The sequence below is a fragment of the Sceloporus occidentalis genome, unplaced genomic scaffold, assembly GCF_023333645.1.
Source record: "Sceloporus occidentalis isolate IW3139 unplaced genomic scaffold, rSceOcc1.0.p SCAF_1, whole genome shotgun sequence".
Classification (NCBI taxonomy): domain Eukaryota; kingdom Metazoa; phylum Chordata; class Lepidosauria; order Squamata; family Phrynosomatidae; genus Sceloporus; species Sceloporus occidentalis.
Window position 1 is genome coordinate 161215254 of NW_028316981.1, and position 22813 is coordinate 161238066.

The 22813-nt window shown below is 43.8% G+C and overlaps 1 protein-coding gene across 4 annotated transcripts in view; it reads right to left on the reverse strand.

Moving 5' to 3' along the window:
- ESYT1 (extended synaptotagmin 1) overlaps positions 1-22813 on the reverse strand; it is a 93573-nt gene that overhangs the window by 43461 nt on the left and 27299 nt on the right. For 3 of the 4 annotated variants that reach the window (XM_089479656.1, XM_089479662.1, XM_089479677.1), the window contains exons 2-5: positions 11701-11742; positions 11482-11616; positions 7187-7260; positions 1855-1927 (exon numbers count right to left, since the gene is read on the reverse strand). In XM_089479656.1, coding sequence (XP_089335782.1) covers positions 1855-1927; positions 7187-7260; positions 11482-11616; positions 11701-11742 — 324 coding nt within the window. Of the gene's footprint in view, positions 1-1854; positions 1928-7186; positions 7261-11481; positions 11617-11700; positions 11743-17995; positions 18113-22813 lie in introns of those variants that run through there. The other variant, XM_089479670.1, reaches the window with a different exon arrangement.

Below are 22813 nucleotides of genomic sequence, written 5' to 3' on the forward strand. Positions count from 1 at the left end.
TTTGCAACTTGGTAAATGTTGGAAACACAACTTAGGAAAAACCTTAACCGGAGAACTACTGGAGAATTACAGATCTCCAGTAGTTAAATAAAGCAAAATGAATACGAGCTCTGATGGAGGGGAGGCTGGCCTCAGCCTGAACCAAAGCTGCAGGCGTGCCAGGTGAAAGTAAGAGCAATTTCTTGAAAAATGTATTCTAGATGGCCTCCAGTCTGACCAGTTGGGAATCATCCCATCCCCACACAGCAGCGCCATAAAGGATCTGAGCTATAACTTTACTCTGAAGTATTTTTAAAGCTGGAGTGACCAGATGACCCCCTGCCTGGTTGTAGAATCTAAGGATTGCTCCAATAGATCTCACAGCCATTGCTCTACTAGCTTCTATGTGGGACTTCCTGGAGAGGTTTTCTGTAAAATAGCTGCCAAGATACTTAAATTCTCGACATTGTTAAATCTGATGGCCATTAATAGAGCAACAAAAATCAGAATATCTTTTCCCAAACACCATCACCTTTGTTGCATTATAATTGATATCAAGCTTTTCTTTAGAACAAAATACCTCAAGCTTGGAGATTAACCTTCATATTCATTCCTATGCTTAGAATCAAGATCAGGATCCAATTGCAATGCATTTGCCCCAACAATGCTCCCAACCATATTTCCAGTGATGTAGCTATTGTTGACAAGCAGCAGGGGGCACTCTGTTACATCCCACAAAACACAAATGCAAGCTTAAGCCTCATTTCAGGAGTTGAGGGGATTTGTTACAACAGATGGTGGGTGTTTGGAAGGGAAGGGATACTAATAAATGTCTCCAGTGAGTGATCAAATGTGGATGGGATGGCCTTTAGCTGCTCCTCCGTGTGGTCAACACGCCTTTGAAATACAACACATAGTCCAACCATGGAATTTGCTACCACAAGAGGTAGTGATGATGATGAACAACTGGAATGGCTTTTAAAAGAGATTAGATAAACTCACAGAGCATAAGGCTTTCAATGGCTAGAAGTTATGATGGGTACATCAATGGTTCTCAAACTTTTTTACCCTTGTTACCCCCCTTTACATCTACATGGTACCCACACTTGACATAATATAGTTTATTTGTTAAATGTCTGTCTTGTCCCAAGAACAAGGGTAGTGATAGGGTGGATGAGGGAAGAAGAAGTGGTGGCTCAGGATGATCCAGCAAACTTCCCCACTCTTTTCCTCTTCCATCTCCACTGAGAACCACTGAGCTATATATTATCTGAAGTATCTGAGACATATGCATCTGTATACCAGTTGCTGAAGCAGGAGCATGCTATCACACTCATGTCCTGCTTTTGGGTTTTCATTGGGGCACTTGATGTCCCTGTGAGTAACAGGGGTGCTGGACTAGACATAACCTTGGCCTGATCCAGCAGTATGCTTCTGGCATTCTTATGTTCTTGGCTATGAGCAACAGATACCATGGAAGGCTGAGTTTCAAGGACCTGTTTAAAGGAGAAATAGGCAGGGAATGAATATCCTTTCTACAGGAAGGAAAGCTCTAACGGGGAAGCTGAAGACATGTGTAGGCTATGTGGAAATTTCTTGAGTCAAAAAGGCAGAGCAAAAGAGGACAGTGAGTGAAAAGTCTTCCTAAAAACACATGTACCATTTTTTTTCATTAGAAAGGAGATATGTTTTTCAGATGACGCATTAAATCCTGAACACCTGAAATAGATCTGGTTCCTGCACTGGTCTTCCACAAAACAGACCACTAGGATACTGACCATGCTGGTTGGAGATCAGGAGACACTTCTGGATGACATCAGGTTGGGGAAGGGGAGTCTAGACAATTATTGCAGTCTCAGTGTTGATCCATCTTACCTGCATGCCTTTCACTCCAGCCTTGCAAAAAAACTTCTTCACTTCCACATCTATCTGGACATCACCCACGTAGCTGTTATCCAGGGAGCAAGAGGAGAAAGACAACAGCATGAGATTTACAGAATCCAAAGGAACCCAGAATCCAATATGGCAAAAATGAATAAACCTGAGCCTGAACAATTATTATTATTATTATTATTATTATTAAGCTTTATTTTTATAGTGCTGTACATACAATCGTTTTAATTAGATGGTTCCCTGCCCTGAGGCTTACAATCTAAAAAGACTCGAGACAAAAGGAGAAGGGAATGGTGGTGGGGAAGGGGATCAGGTCCAGCAGTTCTTCTCTCCCTCTGAGGCCTGGACCAAGGCAGATGGACTGGAGGGAGGGCTCTGCTTCTTAATCAAGGCCAGGACTGATGGAGCGGGCCCTGCCTTTTTACTCCCTCCCAGCAGGGATGTAGCCAGGATTTTAGGAAGGGGGGGGGGGGGTCCAGACTAAGTACCACCATTATAATGGGGCTTGGGCGCGGCAGAGCACTATTCATTGTATCTAACAGAAGGGGGGTCTGGATCCCCCGGACCCCCCCCCTTGGCTACATCCCTCTCCCACACCAGATGATGACAGATGTCATGGAGGGAGGGCTCTTCTTCTTCAGGCTAGGCCCAATGGAGATGGGCCTGCCTTTTCTTTTCCTCCAGGCCGGATGGCTTGCCCTTCTCTCCCTCTGGATGATGGTGGATGGGGGGGGGGGGGGCTCTTCTTTCAGGCAAGGCCTGATGGAGCTGATTTGCCTTTGTCTGGATGACGATGGATGGAACAAACATGAGCCTAAGGCAGAGTTGAGCAACTATGGAAGAGTAGAGGCCTGTATTAGCCTCCCAAGAGACCTGGGGAGGAGTACTTACCCCTATACTTGCTGCTAAAAAAAATAGAATAAGATTTCCACCAAATGCCCTCTAGGAACAAGGGGGGCACTTTCACCATGCTTCTGGGCCTTCAGGGGTGGCCTTTTTTTTCTTCACAAGTGGAGGTAAGTAGAAGTCACTTTCTGTTTCAAAAAAGGCCTCAAATGAGCCTAAAGTGGCTTAGGATAGGCCCAAAACATGTGGAAATGCCCCCCCCAGGGCATTTTGTGGCAAAAATGTTGTGTCCAGTTCTGAGCACCACAATTCAAAAAGGACACTGAGAAACTAGAGCATGTCCAAAGGAGGGCGACCAAAATGGGGAAGGGTCTGGAAACCTTGCCTTATGAGGAATGACTCAGGGAGCTGGGGATGTTTAGTCTGGAGCAGAGAAGGTTAAGAGGTGATATGGTAGCCCTGTTTAAATACTTGAAAGGATGTCATATTCAGGAGGGAGCAAGCTTGTTTTCTGCTGCTCCAGACAACAGGCCCTGGAGCAATGGATGCAAGCTACAGGAAAAGAGATTCCACCTCAACATTAGGAGGAACTTCCTGACAGTAAGGGCTGTTCGACAGTGGAACACACTCCCTTGGAGTGTAGTGGAGTCTCCTTCCTTGGAGGTCTTTAAGCAGAGGCTAGATGGCCATCTGTCAGGTATGATTTGACAGAGAATTCCTGCATGGCAGGGAGTTGGACTGGATGGCCCTTGTGGTCTCTTCCAACCCTACAATTCTATGTTTTGGAAAAAAGTAAAGGTTTTGTTTGACCCAGGGGTTCTTGCAGGGATGGGCACCAAAGGAGATCGAAGTTGCCTCTACACATTCCATTTAGGGCATTTTGAAGCATTTTTACATCCCCCCCTCCCGCACACAAAAATTGCTCTGGGGCAGACTGCAGAGAACACTTTACCCACCCCTGGCCTAATGGAACAGTTCCTTCTTAACATCTATCCATGTGGGTATTAGAAGATTTTTGCATCCTCTTTCCCCGTCTTTGGATAGATAGGGATTTCCTACATGCAAACTCTGCTCTTTCTCATTCAAACTAGCCATGTGATTTAGAAGATTATCAGACCAACGGCATAAACACTGGTAAATTGCCTCTAACACGTTGAGAAAGCACACGTGTGAAAGCCTGGCGCGTTTCCTCAACGTCAGGGAATCGTTGGCTCCCCTTCAGCGTCACTGATCATTTGGGGAAAGAGAATTTGCTCTGAACGCAAAGTTTCCATTCAGAGGAAATTTCTTCTCCCCGAACTATTCAGTGATGCTAGAGGGCAGCCAACGATTCCCTGACATTGAGGAAGCACACCAGGCTTTCACATGTGTGCACTTCCTCAATGTTTGAACTTCAAGCTACTTGTGTTGTTTTTGAGTCACTCATTTCTTAGGGAAGTACAGTGAGCCTTTGGTATATGCGGGGGATCCGTTCCGGACCCCCCAGATATACCCAAATCTGCGTATGCTCAAGTCCCATTTGTTCCCAATGGCAAGGCGCGTGCACGCGCGCCACCATTGGCAACAAAAGTCCCTGGGCTCCACTCCTCTCCTGCCTTCCCTCCCTCTCTTCCCTTCTTCCTGCCTCCCTCGCTCTTACTTACCTTTTGGACCTGGGAGGCCTCTGGCGTGGCTGCTTGGCCTCCTCGCTGCTGCCACCGCCACCGCAGGAAAAGCTGGGTGGCGGTGGCCAAGCCTCGGCCTCCTCGCTGCCGCGGAAGGGTCCAATGCCAGTGTTGGAGGCCAAGAGGCCTCCAGCACCAACACCTGGTCCTTCCGTGGCAGCAGCGGTGAGGCCGAGTGGCAGTGCGGAAGGCCTTGAAGGCCTCTGGCACTGCTGTGCTCTGCCTCCTCACCGCCGCTGCAGGAAAGGCCCGGCGGCAGCGAGGAGGCAGAGCACAGCAGCACCAGAGGCCTTCAAGGCCTCCTGCACTGTCACCAGGTGTCCTCGCCGCTGCCACCGTGGAAGGACCGGGTCTCAGTGCTGGGAACCTCTTGGCCTCCAACACTGGTATCCGGCCCTTCCGCGGTGGCGGAGGCATCGAGGAGGCCGGGTGCCAGCGCTGGAGGCCTTCAAGGCCTCTTGCACTGCCACTCGGCCTCACTGCTGCTGCCATGGAAGGGCCGGTGTTGGTGCTGGGGGCCTCTTGGCCTCCAACACTGCCATTGGGCCCTTCCGCGGCAGCGGCGAGGAGGCCGAGGCTTGGCCTCTGCCACTGCCACCCGGCTTTTCCCGTGGCGGCGAGGAGGCCAAGCAGCTGCACCGGAGGCCTTCCAGGCCCAAAAGGTAAGTAAGAGGGAGGGAAGGGAGGAGAGGAGAAAAAAGTTGTCTCCAATGGCAGCGCGCGTACACACGTGCGCCATTGGGGCCAACTTCCCGGTTTGCCATCTGTGGTTGGCAGATCCGCGTATAAGAAGGGCCGACTGTATAGAGCTCATACAAACATGCCAAAATAAAGCTGCTTCGGGTCACTTTGGAGGTATGCTGTTTAAAGATGCATGTGTCCTAAGAGGCCAGAAGCCATGCCAAAGCCACATTCCAGCCCTAAGGACTGGAGCACAGCTTTGGCGCAGCTTCTGGCCTCTTAAGATCCGTGTGTCATTTAAACAACATACCTTCAAAGTGACCTGAAGCAGCTTTATTTTGGCCTGTCTGTATGGGCCCTTAGACAAGGACACGTTTTCTGCTACTCTGCTGATTTAAAGCTAGACCCTAACAGACTTGGCTTTGATGTTTTTGATAGTTAATATTTTTGTTTCCTTATCAAAGGCTGAAGCCTTGGGAAACTTAAATTAGTGGGGCTGCTGATTTTATGTTTCCATGAGTTTGGAAACATTACTTGAAACTCCTCCATGGAGGATTCTGGGAGTCGTAGGCCCCCAAAATAAGTTTTCCAATATTTGGTATGCTCTCCTGTCCTGGGGTAAGATTTACAAAGTAATGGTTACATGGATTTGTAATTGGTTGACTGGCCGAACCCAAAGGGTGCTCAGCAATGGCTCCTTTTCATCCTGGAGAGCAGTGGGGTCCCACAGGGGTCTGTCCTGGGCACAGTGCTATTCAACATCTTTATCAATGACTTGGATGACAGAATTGGGGGCATAGTCATCAAATTTGCAGTTGACACCAAATTAGGAGGAATAGCTAACACACCAGAGGACAGGATTAAAATTCAAAATGACCTGAATAGACTAGAAAGTTGGGCCACAGCTAACAAAATGAACTTCAACAGGGAAAAATGTAAGGTATTGCACTTAGGACAGGAAAATGAAATGCACAGATATACGAAGGGGGACACCTGGCTGAATGAAACTACATGTGAAAGGGATCTTGGAGTCCAAGTAGACCATATATTGAACATGAGTCAACAGTGTGATGCAGAAGCTAAAAAGGCCAATGAAATTTTAGGCTGTATCAATAAAAGTATAGTGTCTAGATCAAGGGAAGTAATAGTGCAACTCTATTCTGCTCTGGTCAGGCCCCACCTGGAATATTGTGTACAGTTCTGGGCACCACAATTCAAAAAGGACATTGAGAAACTAGAGCGTGTCCAAAGGAGGGCGACCAAAATGGTGAAGTGTCTTAAAACCATGTCCTATGAAGAATGATTTAGGGAGCTGGGGATGTTTAGCCTGGAGAAGAGAAGGTTAAGAGGTGATATGGTAGCCCTGTTTAAACACTTGAAAGGATGTCATATTCAGGAGGGAGCAAGCTTGTTTTCTGCTGCTCCAGAGAACAGGCCCTGGAGCAATGGATGCAAGCTACAGGAAAAGAGATTCCACCTCAACATTAGGAGGAACTTCCTGACAGTAAGGGCTGTTTGACAGTGGAATACACTTCCTCGGAGTGCAGTGGAGTCTCCTTCCTTGGAGGTCCTTAAGCAGAGGCTGGATGGCCATCTGTTGGGGATGCTTTGATTGAGATTTCCTGCATGGCAGGGGATTGGACTGGATTGCCCTTGTGGTCTCTTCCAACTCTTATGATTCTATGATACACAGCAGGCATCTCGCATGTGCAAAGACTGCAGGAGACCATGAGTCTTTGCTCTGATCGTAGGGATAAACATTGCCTGTCCTCAAACCAGCTTCTTGGAGGCCCATTAGAGTCTTGTCTCTCCTGCTAGGTGACACCTGCTTCTTTTAAAGCAAAGCAACCTTGCAAAGGGCCAAACTGGGCTGCCCCAGAGGAAAAGAAATTGCTTTTCCATCTGCAATGCAGCTCATACACCTCGATGCAGGACAAAGCGTGCCTCAAGGTGTGTGCTCCCCCAGAAAAAGTAGCAGAGAAGACCCAACTACCAAAATACAACATGTCAATGTGACAAATACTTTGCTAGTCTTTCAGTAATGTACAATCTATTTTCATTACCTCTGTTCTGAGAATAGAGCTAACACACACACAGCAGTATAGCTAAACCTCACTATTCACCTGATGTTTAGGTCCAGCAAGATTTGCTTCTTGTTCCGGCCAGTGTGTACCTTGACTCCAATGACCTTGAGGGGCTGTAAGAAGAAGAAACATCATTACTGGAACATTTTTTAAAAAAAATGCATGACATTACTTCCTGCCCCCTTTGCCATATTTCTCAGTATGTTCCAAGCAACTAATTCAATGACTGTGGATGCTAGGTTGCATTTGGCTTTAATAACTCTTTGGTCCCTCGGCAAGTTGTGAGACACAGATGCCTCTGAGTAGGTCAGCCTCCTGTGACCTTCTTAGTGATAGCTCATTACTATGGGATAAGATGCTCTCACTGTCTGGAATACAGGTTACCAGACACACATCTATAGCAAACCTGTACATAAACAGAACATACTGTTCCTTTTGGTGAATATATTTTACAGGGATTTTCTGATTTTATTGCTTCCAAGAACAGAAGATCAAGATCTACCAACCAGATATAAGGGTGTTATAAGACCAGCACTAAGACAATGAATTATTATTATTATTATTAACCTTTATTTATGAATCGCTGTAAATTTACACAGCGCTGTACATACAGTCTTTTTAGTTAGACGGTTCCCTGCCCTCGGGCTTACAATCTAAAAAGACATGACACAGAAGGAGAAGGGAGTGGTGGAGGGAAAGGGTAAGAGGTCCAGCAGTTCCTCTCTACCTCCAAGGCCTGGACCAAGGCAGATGGACTGGAGGGAGGGCTTGGCTTCATAATGGATGGTTAATCTTCTTCCAGGGAAAATACATACTCTCAAGTAGGATAATACATATACAGTACATAGCAATACAGGAAATGGTTTGATAAACAGGCACCAAAGAACATCAAATAGTAAGCGACAATTATGCAATGCCTGGGAAGGCTTCTCTGAACAGGATGGTTTTCAACTCCATTTTGAAGCTGTTTAAAGAAGTGATGGCTCTTGCTTGTGGGGGAAGAAGGTTCCAGGAGTGAGGGGCAGCAAGTGAAAAGGGGCGAATCTGGGATGGGGCAGAGGAAATCCTGGGCTGAGACAGCAGGCCTTGACTACCAGAACGGAGGGCCCTGGTGGGAAGGTGAGGAGAAAGAACGTCTGATAAGTAAGGAGGGGCCAGTCCATGGAGGGCTTTAAACGTCGACAACAGGAGCTTGTACTGAATGCGGAAAGGGAGGGGGAGCCAGTGAAGGGATGCCAACACAGGAGAGATATGGTCAGAGCGGTGGGCGGATGTGATAATGCATGCAGCTGAATGCTGGACAGAGATTAAAGGATGGAGGTGAGAAAGAGGAAGCCCAGCCAGGAGGATGTTACAGTAATCAAGTCGTGAGACCACTAGGGCATGTACTTATACTTGTGTACCTTTTTGTCCCAGCTATGCTAATGAGGCGCTAAGTAAGAACACTTCATCACTACTAACTTCACTCTTTATGCATATGAAAAAGCCAGTGGAGGTGAGTTCTTTCCCTCCAACCCCATGCACTCTGAAAACTGTTGTGTCCCAGATATCAGATGAAGATCTTCCCAGGAGCAGAGTTTGGGCATTTTACTTTTTTGGACTACAACTCACAGAATCCTCTAGTCAGTATGGAGGTGTAGTCCAAAAACATGCCCTCCCCTCCTGAAAGATAAAATATATGCAAAATAAACAACTAACAGAGTAACCTTGGGTAGAGGGAAGGCATACATTTGCAACCAATTCACACTTTTAAAGCTCTCCTAGTTTCTTCTGATCAGGGTCCCACAAGAGTTTGTCTTTCTTCCAGTCCTTTGGGAGTGGGTGGAGCATCCTTGTTACTTGGTTTCAGTGGCAGAGAAACAAATTACACCAGTTTCAAGATGTGGTTCTGGAAAAGTGGAGAGGTTTTGAACCCAGGAAATTTAAGGTTGTCCCTGATGTATTGTCAGAACAGCTTATTTATGTGGCCTACCACCCATGGAAACACCACTGGTGGTATGCCCACAAAGATTTCCACAAAAGCTGTAGAGTAACACTTCTAGAGAGCAGCAGGATGGGGAAGGCTGCTCTAATTTCCATATTATATAGACTCACTTTTGTGCTGCAATTCTTAATGCTGGGGACGTAGTTACAAAGGAAGGGGGAAAAGTGGTGTAAAACCTGTTTTTGGCCTAACTGTGTTGTAGTTCTGAACTTAATGTAATAAAACATCCATTGTTTGCTATGTTCCTTGAAGTCGCTTTCAATTTATGGTGATACTAAGTTGAACTTATCATGAGGTTTTCTTGTCAAGATTTGTTCAGAAGTGGGTTACCTTTGCCCTCTTCTGAAGCTGAGTCTGACTTGCCCAAGGTCACCCAGTAGGTTTCCTTGGTTGAGTGGGAATCTGAACCACTGTATCACTCTGTCTCTATAAACCCCTTCAATGCTGGTAGTAAATATTCATCCAAAATTGAAGAAGCCACCTCCCAGTGAGTGGCTGGTTTAACACAATCCTTTTTTTCTAGTCAGTTTACACACAGTGCAAACCTATAGCTGAGGTGCAAAATCCACTGAGCTCTATGGGACTTACTCCCAATTTAACAGGACAGCAGATTAAATATTCATAACAACATTTACTATTGTTTTTAATTAAATCTTTGCAAGCATGACTTTTAAATATGTTACAGCTAATGGCATGTGAAACACTGTATGTCACTTATGGCAATTTGAGAGCGGGGAGGATCCCAAGGGCCATCTAATCCAGATCAACCCCCTGCTAGTACAAGAATCTGCAGCATAGAATCACAGAAACATAGTATTGGAAAACAGTTTGGATGCTTTTGTTATTTTGAACTAATTTTTCTTTGGGAACCATTTCTCACATGCAGACTAAGTTTAGTGAACCTAGGTCCCACTGAAATGAGTTGGGACAAATGACGGTAGTTATGGCCAGCTTCACTAATTTCCTGCAGGGTCTGAGCTCATCTAGGTTAGTCTGAATCCAAGCCTATTTTTCTTTTCCCTTTTTCTTTTTTTTTAAAAAACACTTTAAAATATCACCCTTTCCCCTTTTTAATTAGGCCATTTCATAGCAGAGTTTTATAATTGTTCAGAATTATAGGGGCTCAATCTCAGACATTTTACTGCTTACAAAATGGCAAACCACTCCACTCCATGTACTGAAGCTGGCTAGGCTGGCAGTCCTCTACTAGACTGGCAGTGCTAACAGCAGCAAGCTTGTGTAGTGGCACAGGCTATATGGAACACACCAGTTTGTTCTCCAAGGAGGGGAATGGGTAAAAAGCTTACAGGCAATGACTTGGGGCTCCCACTGTTTGCCCCCAACACCTGCCACCTAATGCAGATTGCCTATTCAACAAACCGGCCCTGATGAATTAAGGGGCAAAACAGATTGCTCTGAAGGGGCAGCTTCAAGCCACACCTGAGAAAGCTGGATTGGGGCCACGGCAACTGCATGCCGCTGCCCCAATCCACCTTTTTGCTGGCCGAAAGAGGACCGGCAAACAGCCACTCCTATTTGTTCTGGCAAAAAGCTGGTTTTTCTGCCCTGCTGCAGTGGGAAGCTGATTTTAAGGTGCTCTGGTGGTGTGCAGAGTATAAACGCTGTGCTGTCGGAGTGCCCGAAAGGCAACCCCCATGTAAATGGACAGGTGGCTTGAAGCCGGCTTTGGGGCGTCTTCGGGGCATGCGTCGTTTGCACACCATGCTCTCAAACCAGCTGGAAGCTGGCTTTTTATGCCAGTCTGTTCCAGTCCTAAGTCTACTGAAATCAATGGGATTTGTTCTCAAATAAGTGTGTATAGGGCTTTAGCCTTAACTGGTGCCTTGATTGCTAGGTCTTATTTCTGGTGGGTAATTTATAAATTGTAGTTGTGTTTTTGTGAGCAGTCTTGATTTTACATTTTGGTGTAGAAATGTGAGACAACATTTATTCAATTAAATAGGCAAATAAATACATAAGGGTATTGTATAGAAGTTGACACAGCTTACAGAAGATGTTATGCAACAAGTTGGTGACACCTGAAGAATTACACAGTCATTGTATATTTGAGAAGGATGGTTGCGTGACAACACTCGGCCCTCCATATCCACAGATTCCGCACCCACAGATTCAACCATCCATGGCTATCCTTAATTTTGCAATTTTATATAAGGGACATCATTTTACTTAGTGGGATTTAAGGATGTTGGTATCCATGGGGGCTCCTGGAAACAAGACCCCATGAACACCAAGGGCCCAGTTTTACTGAGAGTAAATGAACTGAGCTTATCCCATGGGTGGGGTTCTTCCTCCATTTATTTTGACATAATCATCTTCTTTTGACTGTTACCTTCTCTCCCATGTCAACCTTGGTGAAGGTGAAAGTCTGCAGATGGGTGTTGGAAGCCCGGATGCTTGGAGCAATGTTCTCCACCAGTAACTTCTCCATGTATTGGCCAAAGAATGGCCAAGCCTGGGCCAGAATCTATCACAGAGAAAGACAGATAGTGTTAGTGTTTGTACTGCAGCCATGGCTGGGGAAAAAGAGTTGAAATGCACTCCTTCTCACCTTGTTGAGCCATTCAGCTTTTTCAACATCTGGGAAACTGACCTAGAAAGAAAAAGAAATATTGATTAGCTTCAGTAATAAGGGACATACGGATTGGGGCCTCCTGAACACAACAGAAACTCTCCTGTCCTACCACCACCAACACCTGCCAGACCTTCACCATCCTGCAAAATGTGTACAGCAAAAGATGTTGGCATTTTCCACTTAACTACAGTTTTGCTACATAAAAGAAATTATCTGGTACAAAGCCTTCCCCAGCCTTCCAAATGTGTTGGCCTACGACCCCCGTAATTCTTGGTATGCTTGCTGCGGATGATGTGATCTGTAGCATAACACTTCAGGATACCATAATTATTTAGAATGGGATAGATTATCCTATATGCATCAAGGGTGGGGAATCACTGAAGGCCAAACTCAATTTCAGTGCTATCCTTGTGGAGGGCTGCATTTCAGGGATGGGTGGTGCCAAAGTCATAAAGATAGAACCAAAATTAACAGCACAGTTTAACTCACTTCCAATTATTCAGCCTTAGGAGATGAATTCCAGCTTTTAGAATGTGGAAACCCATTCAAAACCTGGCAAAATCGCAAATGACTGTGTCATGGGGAATGGAGGTTTAGCTATTCATGGGACCCCCAAAGGGCCTGACTGGGAAACCAAGAGGGTCTGATTCAGCCCCAGGATTTGAGGTTCCCCATCCAAATACACATGGGCAGGAGAGTCCAACGCATCCTAAAATCCCCAGTAATAATAGGATTTATTTATATGCCGCCCAATCATTTGGAGCTCTTGCTTTTTAAAGCCAGCGGCTGAATTTAGCAGTGGGTGTGGCAAGAGGAGTTTTCAGGAGATTGCTACACAACTGTCATGCTTGTCTGCCTACATCTTTCAAATATTGACAGAATCCACTTATTGCTCCACTTGTTGGCAAGTCAATGACCTATGTCTAAATGCAAAGCTTATGGGAAAAGATAATAATAAAGATTACAATCCTAGACATATAAATTACTGGAGAGAAATTCCCACTGAATTCAGTGAGGCTTATCTCTGAATAGACAATGAGAGAGAGAATGGTGTCTCTAGCAACTTTGGACTGCATATTATATCTAGACCTATTTTAGAATACAGAAGCCAAACAATTTGAGGTGCAAAGGTAGCCTTGCTCAAATTAAGAAGCCCTTCTCCAAATATTTAGGATTTCAGGACCCATAGAATAAACAGCAACGTTATCAAGAAAAGATAAAGTGGAATATACTCCAGGAATGGGAGGCTGCACACGAAGGGGAGCTTGACTCACAGCCTGAGAGCACAGAGATCATGCTGCCTAGTCATTCATTGTCCATAAGTGGATCAGCTGTCTGGTGAAGCAGCTTTCTTATCTGCTGGCTAAGAAGGGGGGGGGGGGGTATGGAGGAGGAAGGGAGAGAAGAGGCATGGCAAGAGATGGGGGGATGACTGGTGACATGAGAAAAGCAGCTGATCTCCTTCAAGATTCTCAAGCCACAACTGACCGAACATGACACCACACCCTTCCTATTCCTCGGCAAAATCATGAGACTAATAAGAATTTGTAGGCTTGTAAACACAGAATGATGGTCTCTTCCAGAGACTGGAGAAGCTGCTGTAGGTTGTGACTGTATGTACAATTGTGCACGTGGGTGTGCATCTGTGTGTGTGTGGATAGGGTGCTGTTGGTACATAACAAAAACAACATCAGCCCAAAAAGTTGTTAATAGAGAAAAGGTGAGAATCCTATGACTAGATGATCATAGGAAACAAATACTTAAGCTTGCAGTTGAGCCTTAGCTTGCAGCTGATGTGGATCAGGACCACCACACCAAGGGAGGCGAGAACAAAACCTTCCCCCAGGATGATTTTGCTCTTAAATTGCCCCTTCCCCAGATATATACTGTACAAGGGCTTGGAAAGAAGAAAAATCTCAATTCCCCACATATACACAAGGACTTAGAAAGAAGAACAATCTCAGTCAGCATCATCTGAGCTCTTCTCTCTCATTTTAAGCCCCATGAATTGGATGGGTGTGTAGGTTTAAAACATCTCCTATACATGGTGGTCTCCTACTTATACATTATTATACAGGGTTCACCTGCATAATAATATTGATACTTGTACTTGTACAGCTAGTATTTAACATAAGGGGTAACTCAGCCCTGTGTGAACTTGTCTGCTCATTAAAGTATTAACTTGGGATCATTTTATGAGTTCCATTTGGTCTCTCTGGTCTGTTGACATGGGGTCTAGGAGACAGTCATGGCAGCTAGTGACTTCCATGCCACTGGGATAGTGAATCTGCTTTCAGTCTATCCAAGGTGCTATCCAACCCTCACCCAGAGCAGGATCAGCACATTTGAAAGTTCCTTTAAAGATCAAATCCAGAGCAGATACAATGCTCCACTTACACGGAAGCCATTGGAAGAACTTCCCAGAGGCTGTGGCTGGACTTTGAAACAAAACCTCCTTGTGGTGCCTGCCTGCCCCCCTCTCTTACAGCCCTTCCCTCAGCAGGCAAAAGCTGTTGTTTTTAGAATAGCTTTGGGTTGATGGCATCTGGCAGTCCTACTTTAATCTCCTCTGCTAGCATTGTAGCTTGTTCATGCCAACTGTCTTCCTGCTCTTGATTTTATTAAACACAAATATAGAATTAGAATGGCCTTGCAAGTTTTCTGTTTTAAGGTTATATAATTGTTGTAATGTCTGATTCCAACACTTTTAAAAAACTTTTTTCAGTTTTTATAATTTTTATCTGCAGTGTTTTAACCAAAAGTGCAAAGCAACCCAAGTGAAACATAGGAAAAATCAAACAGAGTTAACAACTCAATTTTATATTGATGTTCATTTTCCTGTATGTTCCTCTCTCTCCCAAATGAGCATGTATTTAGAGACACAAGACAGGGTAGATACAGGCACTTGAACAATATAACTGAGTTTTAATTTTACACATTATATGGTACGGTTTATAAGAAATGTAAATGAATTTCATGTTTAGACATGGGTCTCATCTCCAAAATATCTCGTTATGTATATAAAGATCTGAATCACCATTAGAAGAACTTGCATGCATACAAGCACACATGCTTGTGCATGTATAACATAACCTCCGTTTACTACAGAGATTCTTTAGTGTACCCCCTCTTCTAAAACCCACAACTAAGGTTTTATATATTTATGACTCTGTGTAATTATCTTACAAGCACAGGACCAAGTACCTAAACCAGACTCCTGCTTGCTGTTGAAAGCCTTATAAAGAAAATGACCCCAGTTCCCATTTTCTCAGACTCTAAAGAAAAGTTTAAACCAGGCTTGGAAGTTGCCCATGGATGAGGCCTTATATCCATTGACCTCTCAGGCCAAAAGAGACCTCAAGATGTCAAAAACGCATTTGTGGAGTTGTAGAATGTTTAGGAGTGTGCCACTCACTGAAAAAGCCCTCACTCCTGCTAATCACCCTAGAGCAGCCTAAGGGTGACTGGAAGTGACTTATCATCACTTCCAGTTGGGTGGCTGCAAGCCTTTGGACCTCCAAAGGGAAAAAAATTACAGCCTTCTGAATTTTGGAAGGAATCCACCACTGGTTTAAATACATGGAGACAATGGATGGAATCATCTTGGTGGCCTATTCCTGGACAAGATTTCTTACACGTATGCAGTTCTACTATTTTTGGTTGTTGTACAATGGATGTACTCAGTTCATGGTTGCTTACAGTGGCCATTTGACAAGTGCTCCAATCCTATGTACAGCAAGAGCTGTTCGACAGTGGAATATGTTGTCTTGGAGAGTGGTGGAGTCTCCTTTGGAAGTTTTTAAATGAAGGCTGGAGGGCCATCTCTTGGGAGTTCTTTGACTGTATATTCCCATACTGCAGGGGGTTGGACTGGATAGTTCTTGTGATGTCTTCCTACTCCATGATTCTATTATTCTATTCTATTCTTAGTTGTGACTGAAGTAGAGCTGGTGAAACTTAAGGAATGATTGGTTTATCTAGGTGTTGACTCACAATTCAATGGACCTTCTCTTGTGAGAGCCGAAAAAACCAGGATTCCAGCCATGCAGTTGCACATATTTGGCTGGTGCACAACTATTTCTCAGTGCCTTCAGTTTAACACTTTATTCACTGGGATTCTAGAAACAGCAACTGGGAATTCCTCAGTATACAACAGAACAATAAGCAGTCACACTGGCAGATACCCAACTGGTTGCACAATGTAGTCAGCAGAAGGGCAATGTTAACACAACAACCCTGCAAGTATATGCATGATGCAAACCTGATGTCAGATGCCAGCCAATATATTATTTGATGAAATCTGAAGATGCTGGAGAGGAGATCAACAGGGACTGTAGTAGATTGTGAATGAGAGAAGATGGAGCCCTGGTACTTTAAGAACACCCAAAGGGCCCAGCTGGATCAGACCAAAAGCCTATCTAGACCAGCATTCTGTTCCCACAAGGTTCACAGCTAGAAAGCTCCAAAGCTGGAGGTGAAGGCAATTGCACCTTTCGCCCAGTGCTCACCAGTAACAGATAGACAGAAACACACTAACTCCTGACACTGAGGGTAATATATAGCCATCACAATAAAGAGCCATTGATAGCCTTCTCCTCCATTCATTATACTAATCCCATATTACAGTTCTTTGAGTTGGTGGGCTACATCTCCTTGTGGTAGAAAATTCTATAGTTTAGTGATGGGCTGTAGGAAGAAGCCTTGGTTAATATTATACATTATCTCCCCTCCCTATCCTATCACTAATCCACAGTGCCTGTCTCTTTAGAGTTTGACCTTCATTCCTCTGAATCACTCACAGGCTTCCATTTTTAAAAGTCCTGTTCAAAAAAAGAAAATAACAACAAAATTTTGGCACAACAGAACAAATTCCTTGGCATAGAATGTGGGTCACCTTGGTGCAGACATCAGGATGGGAAGGTTTTTTTGGCTCAAGAAGCACAAATCTGTCTATGGCTGAAGTCAAAATGTTAGTTCCAGGAAAAGAAGATCAAACAGCCGGATGTTAACTTTTTTCCTCCAGGAGCATGGGGAAACACATTGTAAACAGGCAGAACTGGAAGTTTTCTTGCCATGGTCAAACCTGCTAGGTTAATTGAGGAGCTTAAAAAGTTACCTTTAAGGGCTACAACTCTAATATCTCCTCAACCAATAGGGTCAGTGACCATGTTAAATGAGATGGATTCTGGAAGTTCTGAGTCCAAAAGGAAATTTTCTAAGGTCTGGGTTAACTGGACCACAATTATAAGAAAATTAGGGCATTGGAAGAATGTGGAATCCCAATTCAAAACTGGAGAATGGGTTGGGTCCCCCATATACAGAATTTTGAAATCCGAAATACTCCAAAATCCAAAATTGTCCACATGAGTGGCTGAGATAGTGACACCTTTGCTTTTTGATGGTTTTGTGTTTCATACACAAAATTATTAAAAATACTGTATATAAAACTACTGTTAGGCTATGTGTATAAGGTGTATACAAAACATAAATGCATTTCATGTTTAAACTTGGGTCCAATCTCCAAGATATCTCATCATGTATGTGCAAATATTCCAAAATCCAAAAATTTTTCCAAAATCCAAAACACCTCTACTCCCAAGCACTTCAGATAAGGGAGACTCAACCTAAGGCTGTTTTGAGGAGAGAGACAGTACCAAGCATGGAAGAGAAAACCTGCATGTATGTAGGTGGAACTGACAAGATGTGAATCCAGTGAAGCCAGGCAGCTGCTTCTTTGCAGGCGTCTGGCACCTGCTCCCCACTCAGTTATGGTTCTGCAGTCCTAAGCCGCACCTGGTTTGTTGCAGCTGTCTTCCTGCAGTTAAACTGTCATGGTAACAAACAAATACAAGGATGCCCTAGTACAGATGGGGAAGCAACCACAGGTCCTTAGGGCTTAGTCAGAAGCCCAAAGCCAGTTCAAATGAAAGTCACCAGCATTCCCTTCCCAATTCAATGGTCTAGATCCTATTTTCAAAATAGGTTCAATGTACTGGTAAGCTCCTTTAAAATTCAGATAAAACCCTGGAGGGGGTTCACTGACTCACTGACTTGGAAACCACTATCTGATGCTGGCCCAAATCCAAGCCTGGTTATCCTAATCTTTCTATATTTCAGCAGTATCACTTACAGCACAGAGATAATTTTATTTCTGCTATTTTTATTGTTTTTTTTAAAAGGGAATCAGAAACCTTCTGCCAATCATCCTGAGCTTGGCTTTGAACTGACACCAGTTATAGGGCCATGAAACCTAGTTCAGCTAAAATATAACCTGAAATTGATGGTGAAGTCAACAGAATTCAGCACTTGGCTTGTCACTCCTCAAGTGCAACACCAACATCAGACTCCAGTTTGTCAATATCCCTCTTGAATTGTGGTTCCCAGAACTGGACACAGTTTTTCAGGTGAGATCTGACCAAAAAAGAATAGAGTGTTATTATTACTTCCCTTAATCTAGGCACTACACTCCAGTGTCTGAACCACTCTGGAGGATTTGGAGGTCAATTATGTCTACCAAAGCTGCATTTCTACTTTCCAACAAAACCATGACATGAGTGATCAGAAGGCTTTTTCCTCTTTAACATTTTCCTCTTTTCCACTTAAAAATGTGGAGGGGGGGGGGGAGTTGCAATATGGTTGTAAAGATAAATAGCATTTCACAGAGGATACAAAGAATGCGATTTTCTATTTTATGTAAAAAAAATGGAAAGCCTCTGGGGAACTCAACAACAGGTGACTGTGGCTACATGCCACCCATGAACCATCTGTTATGCACTCTCAAATAGACACTCATAGGAGGAAGCAAATGGGAGCAAATAAGCAGCTTGTGAGCTTATTTTCTTGAAAACACAAGGTCAGTTCTGACTTCAGATTTTGTGCAAACATAACCGTTTAGAGTCAGCACATTCCTTGTCCAGTCATCTCATAATTTATATTTAGAAAGGCCAGAATCAGAACTATGCAAAAAGTATGAACACAGAACTGTAGCGTCCCCTCCCCCCTTGAATAGTGATCACACTAGTTACTGGGTTGCTTACTGAAGTCAGAAGATGTGAAACACAACTAAAGAAATGGAAAGAACAGTGTGGGAGGAAGAATCATATGAATGCATGCTTTTCTGTCTCACAACTCTGAAAAGCTCAATGGAAGAGCACATGCTTCCTATTTCAAAGGTCTTCAGTCGTGAGTACAGTTCCTCACCTTTACATTTTACAAAGATCTTCATGCAGCAGTTGCATAAAACACCTCTGCTAAAAAGGTATCCATTTTGCAAAATCCGGAGGGCCACAGATCCCCTCATATTACTACACAATGTGCAAACCAGCCCAAGGACAAGAACACAACCTGGTTTTAAAGAAAAAATCCCTTTTAGCCACAAGAGGCAGTGACATTTTTCTGTGACAAGGAAAAACCTTTTAATGTGCCCACAGGCTGTCCAATTCCATAGACAGAAGAGTCCTATCTCTCCAACAGCCACTCCAGAAGTTTATTTTGTTCTCTGTAATGACAGGAAAGAACATCTAGAGCAGAAGCCATTAACAGACTCCTCTGTCCTCGATAGACAAAAGGATCCTGTGTTCTACTGAATGGGTATTAGGTCATAGAGGTGGCATATAAGGCCAATGAGCACTGTGTTGTTATGTGCCTTCAAGTTGTTTCTGACTTATGGCGACCCTAAGGCAAACCAGTCATGGGGTTTTCTTGGCAGGTTTCATAAGAGGGTGTTTGCTATGGCCATTCTCTGAGGCTGAGAGTGAGTGACTTGTCCAAGTTCACCCAGTGGGTTTTCATGGCCCAGCAGAATTTGAACCCTGGTCTTCAGAGTCCTAGTCTAACCACTACACACATCACCTACATGTTTAAACTACTTTGCTCAACCATGGTGGAAAATCTGCTACGTTGCTGGACTTCAAATACCTATCATATCATATCATATCATATATAGCAGACACAAACAATACACAGCCAAATTTGCGCAATTAGAACCTCATATTATGGGCTTCTCTGTCACAATTTCTTAAGACAAAGATCTTTGTCAGAAGCGCAGATGTAAGACCATCTTTGATACCCTCTCCTCCAATTTCTGTTCCAATGACTGACATTCTTGCAACAATTTCACAGCCAACAAGATAGTTTGGATTCTAATGTTACTGAATAACTTGTTGCCAGGTCCTGAATATATTCCCACTCTGGAACGCACGACAATTTCACAGCCTAGATAAGGTTAAACACAATTCTTAAATTCACAGACCATGAAAGCAAAATCTTGGTGGCCAATAAAGTAGCAATATATGAACAATTAGGCAGGTGAAGCAATGTTCAACACCTATAAGTATCAAAAGAAAGAAATGAAGTTGGGACTGAATTGCACCACTGAATGATCTACAGTATGCTTCTATCATTGAAAAATGTGCATGCTTTTATTTGTAAGCAATGACACACACCCCTCCCCAATATCCCAGGGAGGAAGGAAAGGAGGAAAAATGCAAGTTTTGAAGGCCCTCAATTGCCACATTTTTTAAAACAAAAAAGTCCCACTGCAGCTAAAAATAAATTTTTAGTTTATAAAACAGTCACAGCATCGGGGGGGGGGGGGGGGGAACCAACAGAAATTATACAAGCAAGGTTAACGCTGGCATTTAAAAAAAATCTGAAAAGAGATATGAACAATCTAACTTATCAGTGTTTACTTTTTCTGTTCTGATAGCGTTACATTGAATATTGACACACTTTTACTACACATTGATTGCATTGATTTGAACTCTAAATAGCAGGAGCCCAAATAGTACCCGAAGAAATGACATCCATGGATCATTTGTGCTTCCTATTTTTGTGATCAGACCTGTCTTTTTTTCGATTTGAAATCCTCCAAAACCCATACTCCTAGGCAGGGGAGGGGACAAAAAACAAATATCTTTCTCTCCAAGCCAAGGAACATGCAATTTGAGCAGTAGAATTAATGCAGTTTGATACCGTTTTAATACCCATGGCTCAGTGCTATGAAATTCTGGGCTTTGTAGTTTTGTGAGCAATTTAGCCTTCTATATCAGAATGTTCTGTGCCGCAACAAACTACAAATCCCAGATTTTCACATGATAGAGCCATGACAGTTAAAGTGGTGTCTAATTGCATTAATTCTGCAGTGTGGCAGCAGCCCTGCTTGGCTCTGACAATCATTCTGAGCAAGACACAGCTGCTTTTGAAACATTCTGGTGCAAGGGGAAAACGCCACAGGAGGAGGAGACATGAGAGCCCGAGACAAAAAGCAAAGCCTTGCCTTAATCAAACCTGAAGCATTCAACAATGAGGAACAAAACTGCTCATTGGTTAACTTGAATATTAATATTTTTATTAGTTTTGTTTTAAATTTTGCAGGACATCACAGTCTAAAGGAAGATAATTTGTTGTGTTTGAAAGAAGGATCTACAGCCATAGTGGTGCAGCGATTAAATGACAGTTCACTCCCAGACAGGGGCTCAGGGTCGAATCAGCATTGCATCCTTCTGAGGTCGCTAAAATGAATACCCAGCTTGATGGGGGCAATTAGCTTACAGTTGTAAACTGCTTAGAGATTGCTTAGTGTGGTGTGAAGTGGTATAAATGAAGTTACTATTGCTACAGTTTTGTGCTGAGATGTACAGAAGATTGTTGAGAAGGAAAGAATGAAGCCTGAGGACTGATAGCAGCCAAAGGATAAATATTGTCATACAAAGACTTGTTGTACGGATTTCCTAGAGTAATTGCTGCAGCTAAGTGCCTGTGAAGCTGCTGCAAATTTCCAGGGAAGTAAGGAACTACCATTGCACCATGAATGAATGAAGAGCTCAAGACTGCTTAAGTAATGAAAGCACTGTCTGATTTTTCAAGTACTGCAGAGTATGTCTCAGTAGAATACAGATGCTCAGGCCACTGAACAAAGTCCCTGGATGTGTGTCTCTCTGTGTGTGTATGTTATATGCCTTCAAGTCATTTTCATAGAATCACAGAGTTGGAAGAGACCACTAGGGCCCTCCAGTTCAACCCCCTGCCATGCAGGAAATCTAAATCAAAGCATTCCCGACAGATGGCCATCCAGCCTCTGCTTAAAGATCTCCAAGGAAGGAGACTCCACTACACTCCGAGAGAGTCTGTTCCACTGTCGAACAGCCCTTACTGTCAGGAAGTTCCTCTTAATGTTGAGGTGGAATCTCTTTTCCTGCAGTTTGCATCCATTGCTCCGGGTTCTAGTCTCTGGAGCATCAGAAAACAAGCTAGCTCCCTCCTCAATGTGACTTCCCTTCAAGTATTTAAACAAGGCTATTGTATCACCTCTTAACCTTCTCTTCTCCAGGCTAAACATCCTCAACTCCTTAAGTCGTTCCTCATAGGACATGGTTTCCAGACCTTTCACCATTTTAGTTGCCCTCCTTTGGACACGTTCCAGTTTCTCAAAACCCTTTTTAAATTGTGGTGCCCAAAACTGGACGCAATATTCCAGGTGGGGCCTGACCAGAGCAGAATAGAGTGGCACTATTACTTCCCTTGATCTAGACACTATACTTTTATTGATGCAACCTAAAATCGCATCGGCCTTGTTAGCTGCCGCATCGCACTGTTGATTCATGTTCAATTTGTGGTCTACTTGGACTCCCAGATCCCTTTCACACGTAGTCTCATTCAGCCAGGTGTCACCCATCCTATATCTGTTCATTTCATTTTTCCACCCTAAGTGCAATACCTTGCATTTCTCCGTGTTGAAATTCATTTTGTTAGCTTTGGCCCAGCTTTCTAGTCTGTTCAGGTCATTTTGAATTTTGATCCTGTCCTCTGGGATAGGATTAGCTACTCTTCCTTATTTGGTGTCATCTGTAAACTTGATAAGTATACCCCCAATTTTGTCATCCAAGTCATTGATAAAGATGTTGACTAGCACTGAGCCCAAGACAGACCCCTTTGGGACCCCACTGGTCACTTCTCTCCAGCATGAAAATTTCAACTTATGGTGACCCTAAGGCAAACCTGTCATAGGGTTTTCTTGGTAAGATTTGTTCAGAGGAGGTTTGCCATTTCCATCCTCTGAAGCTGAGAATTGTGGGACTTGTCCAAGGTA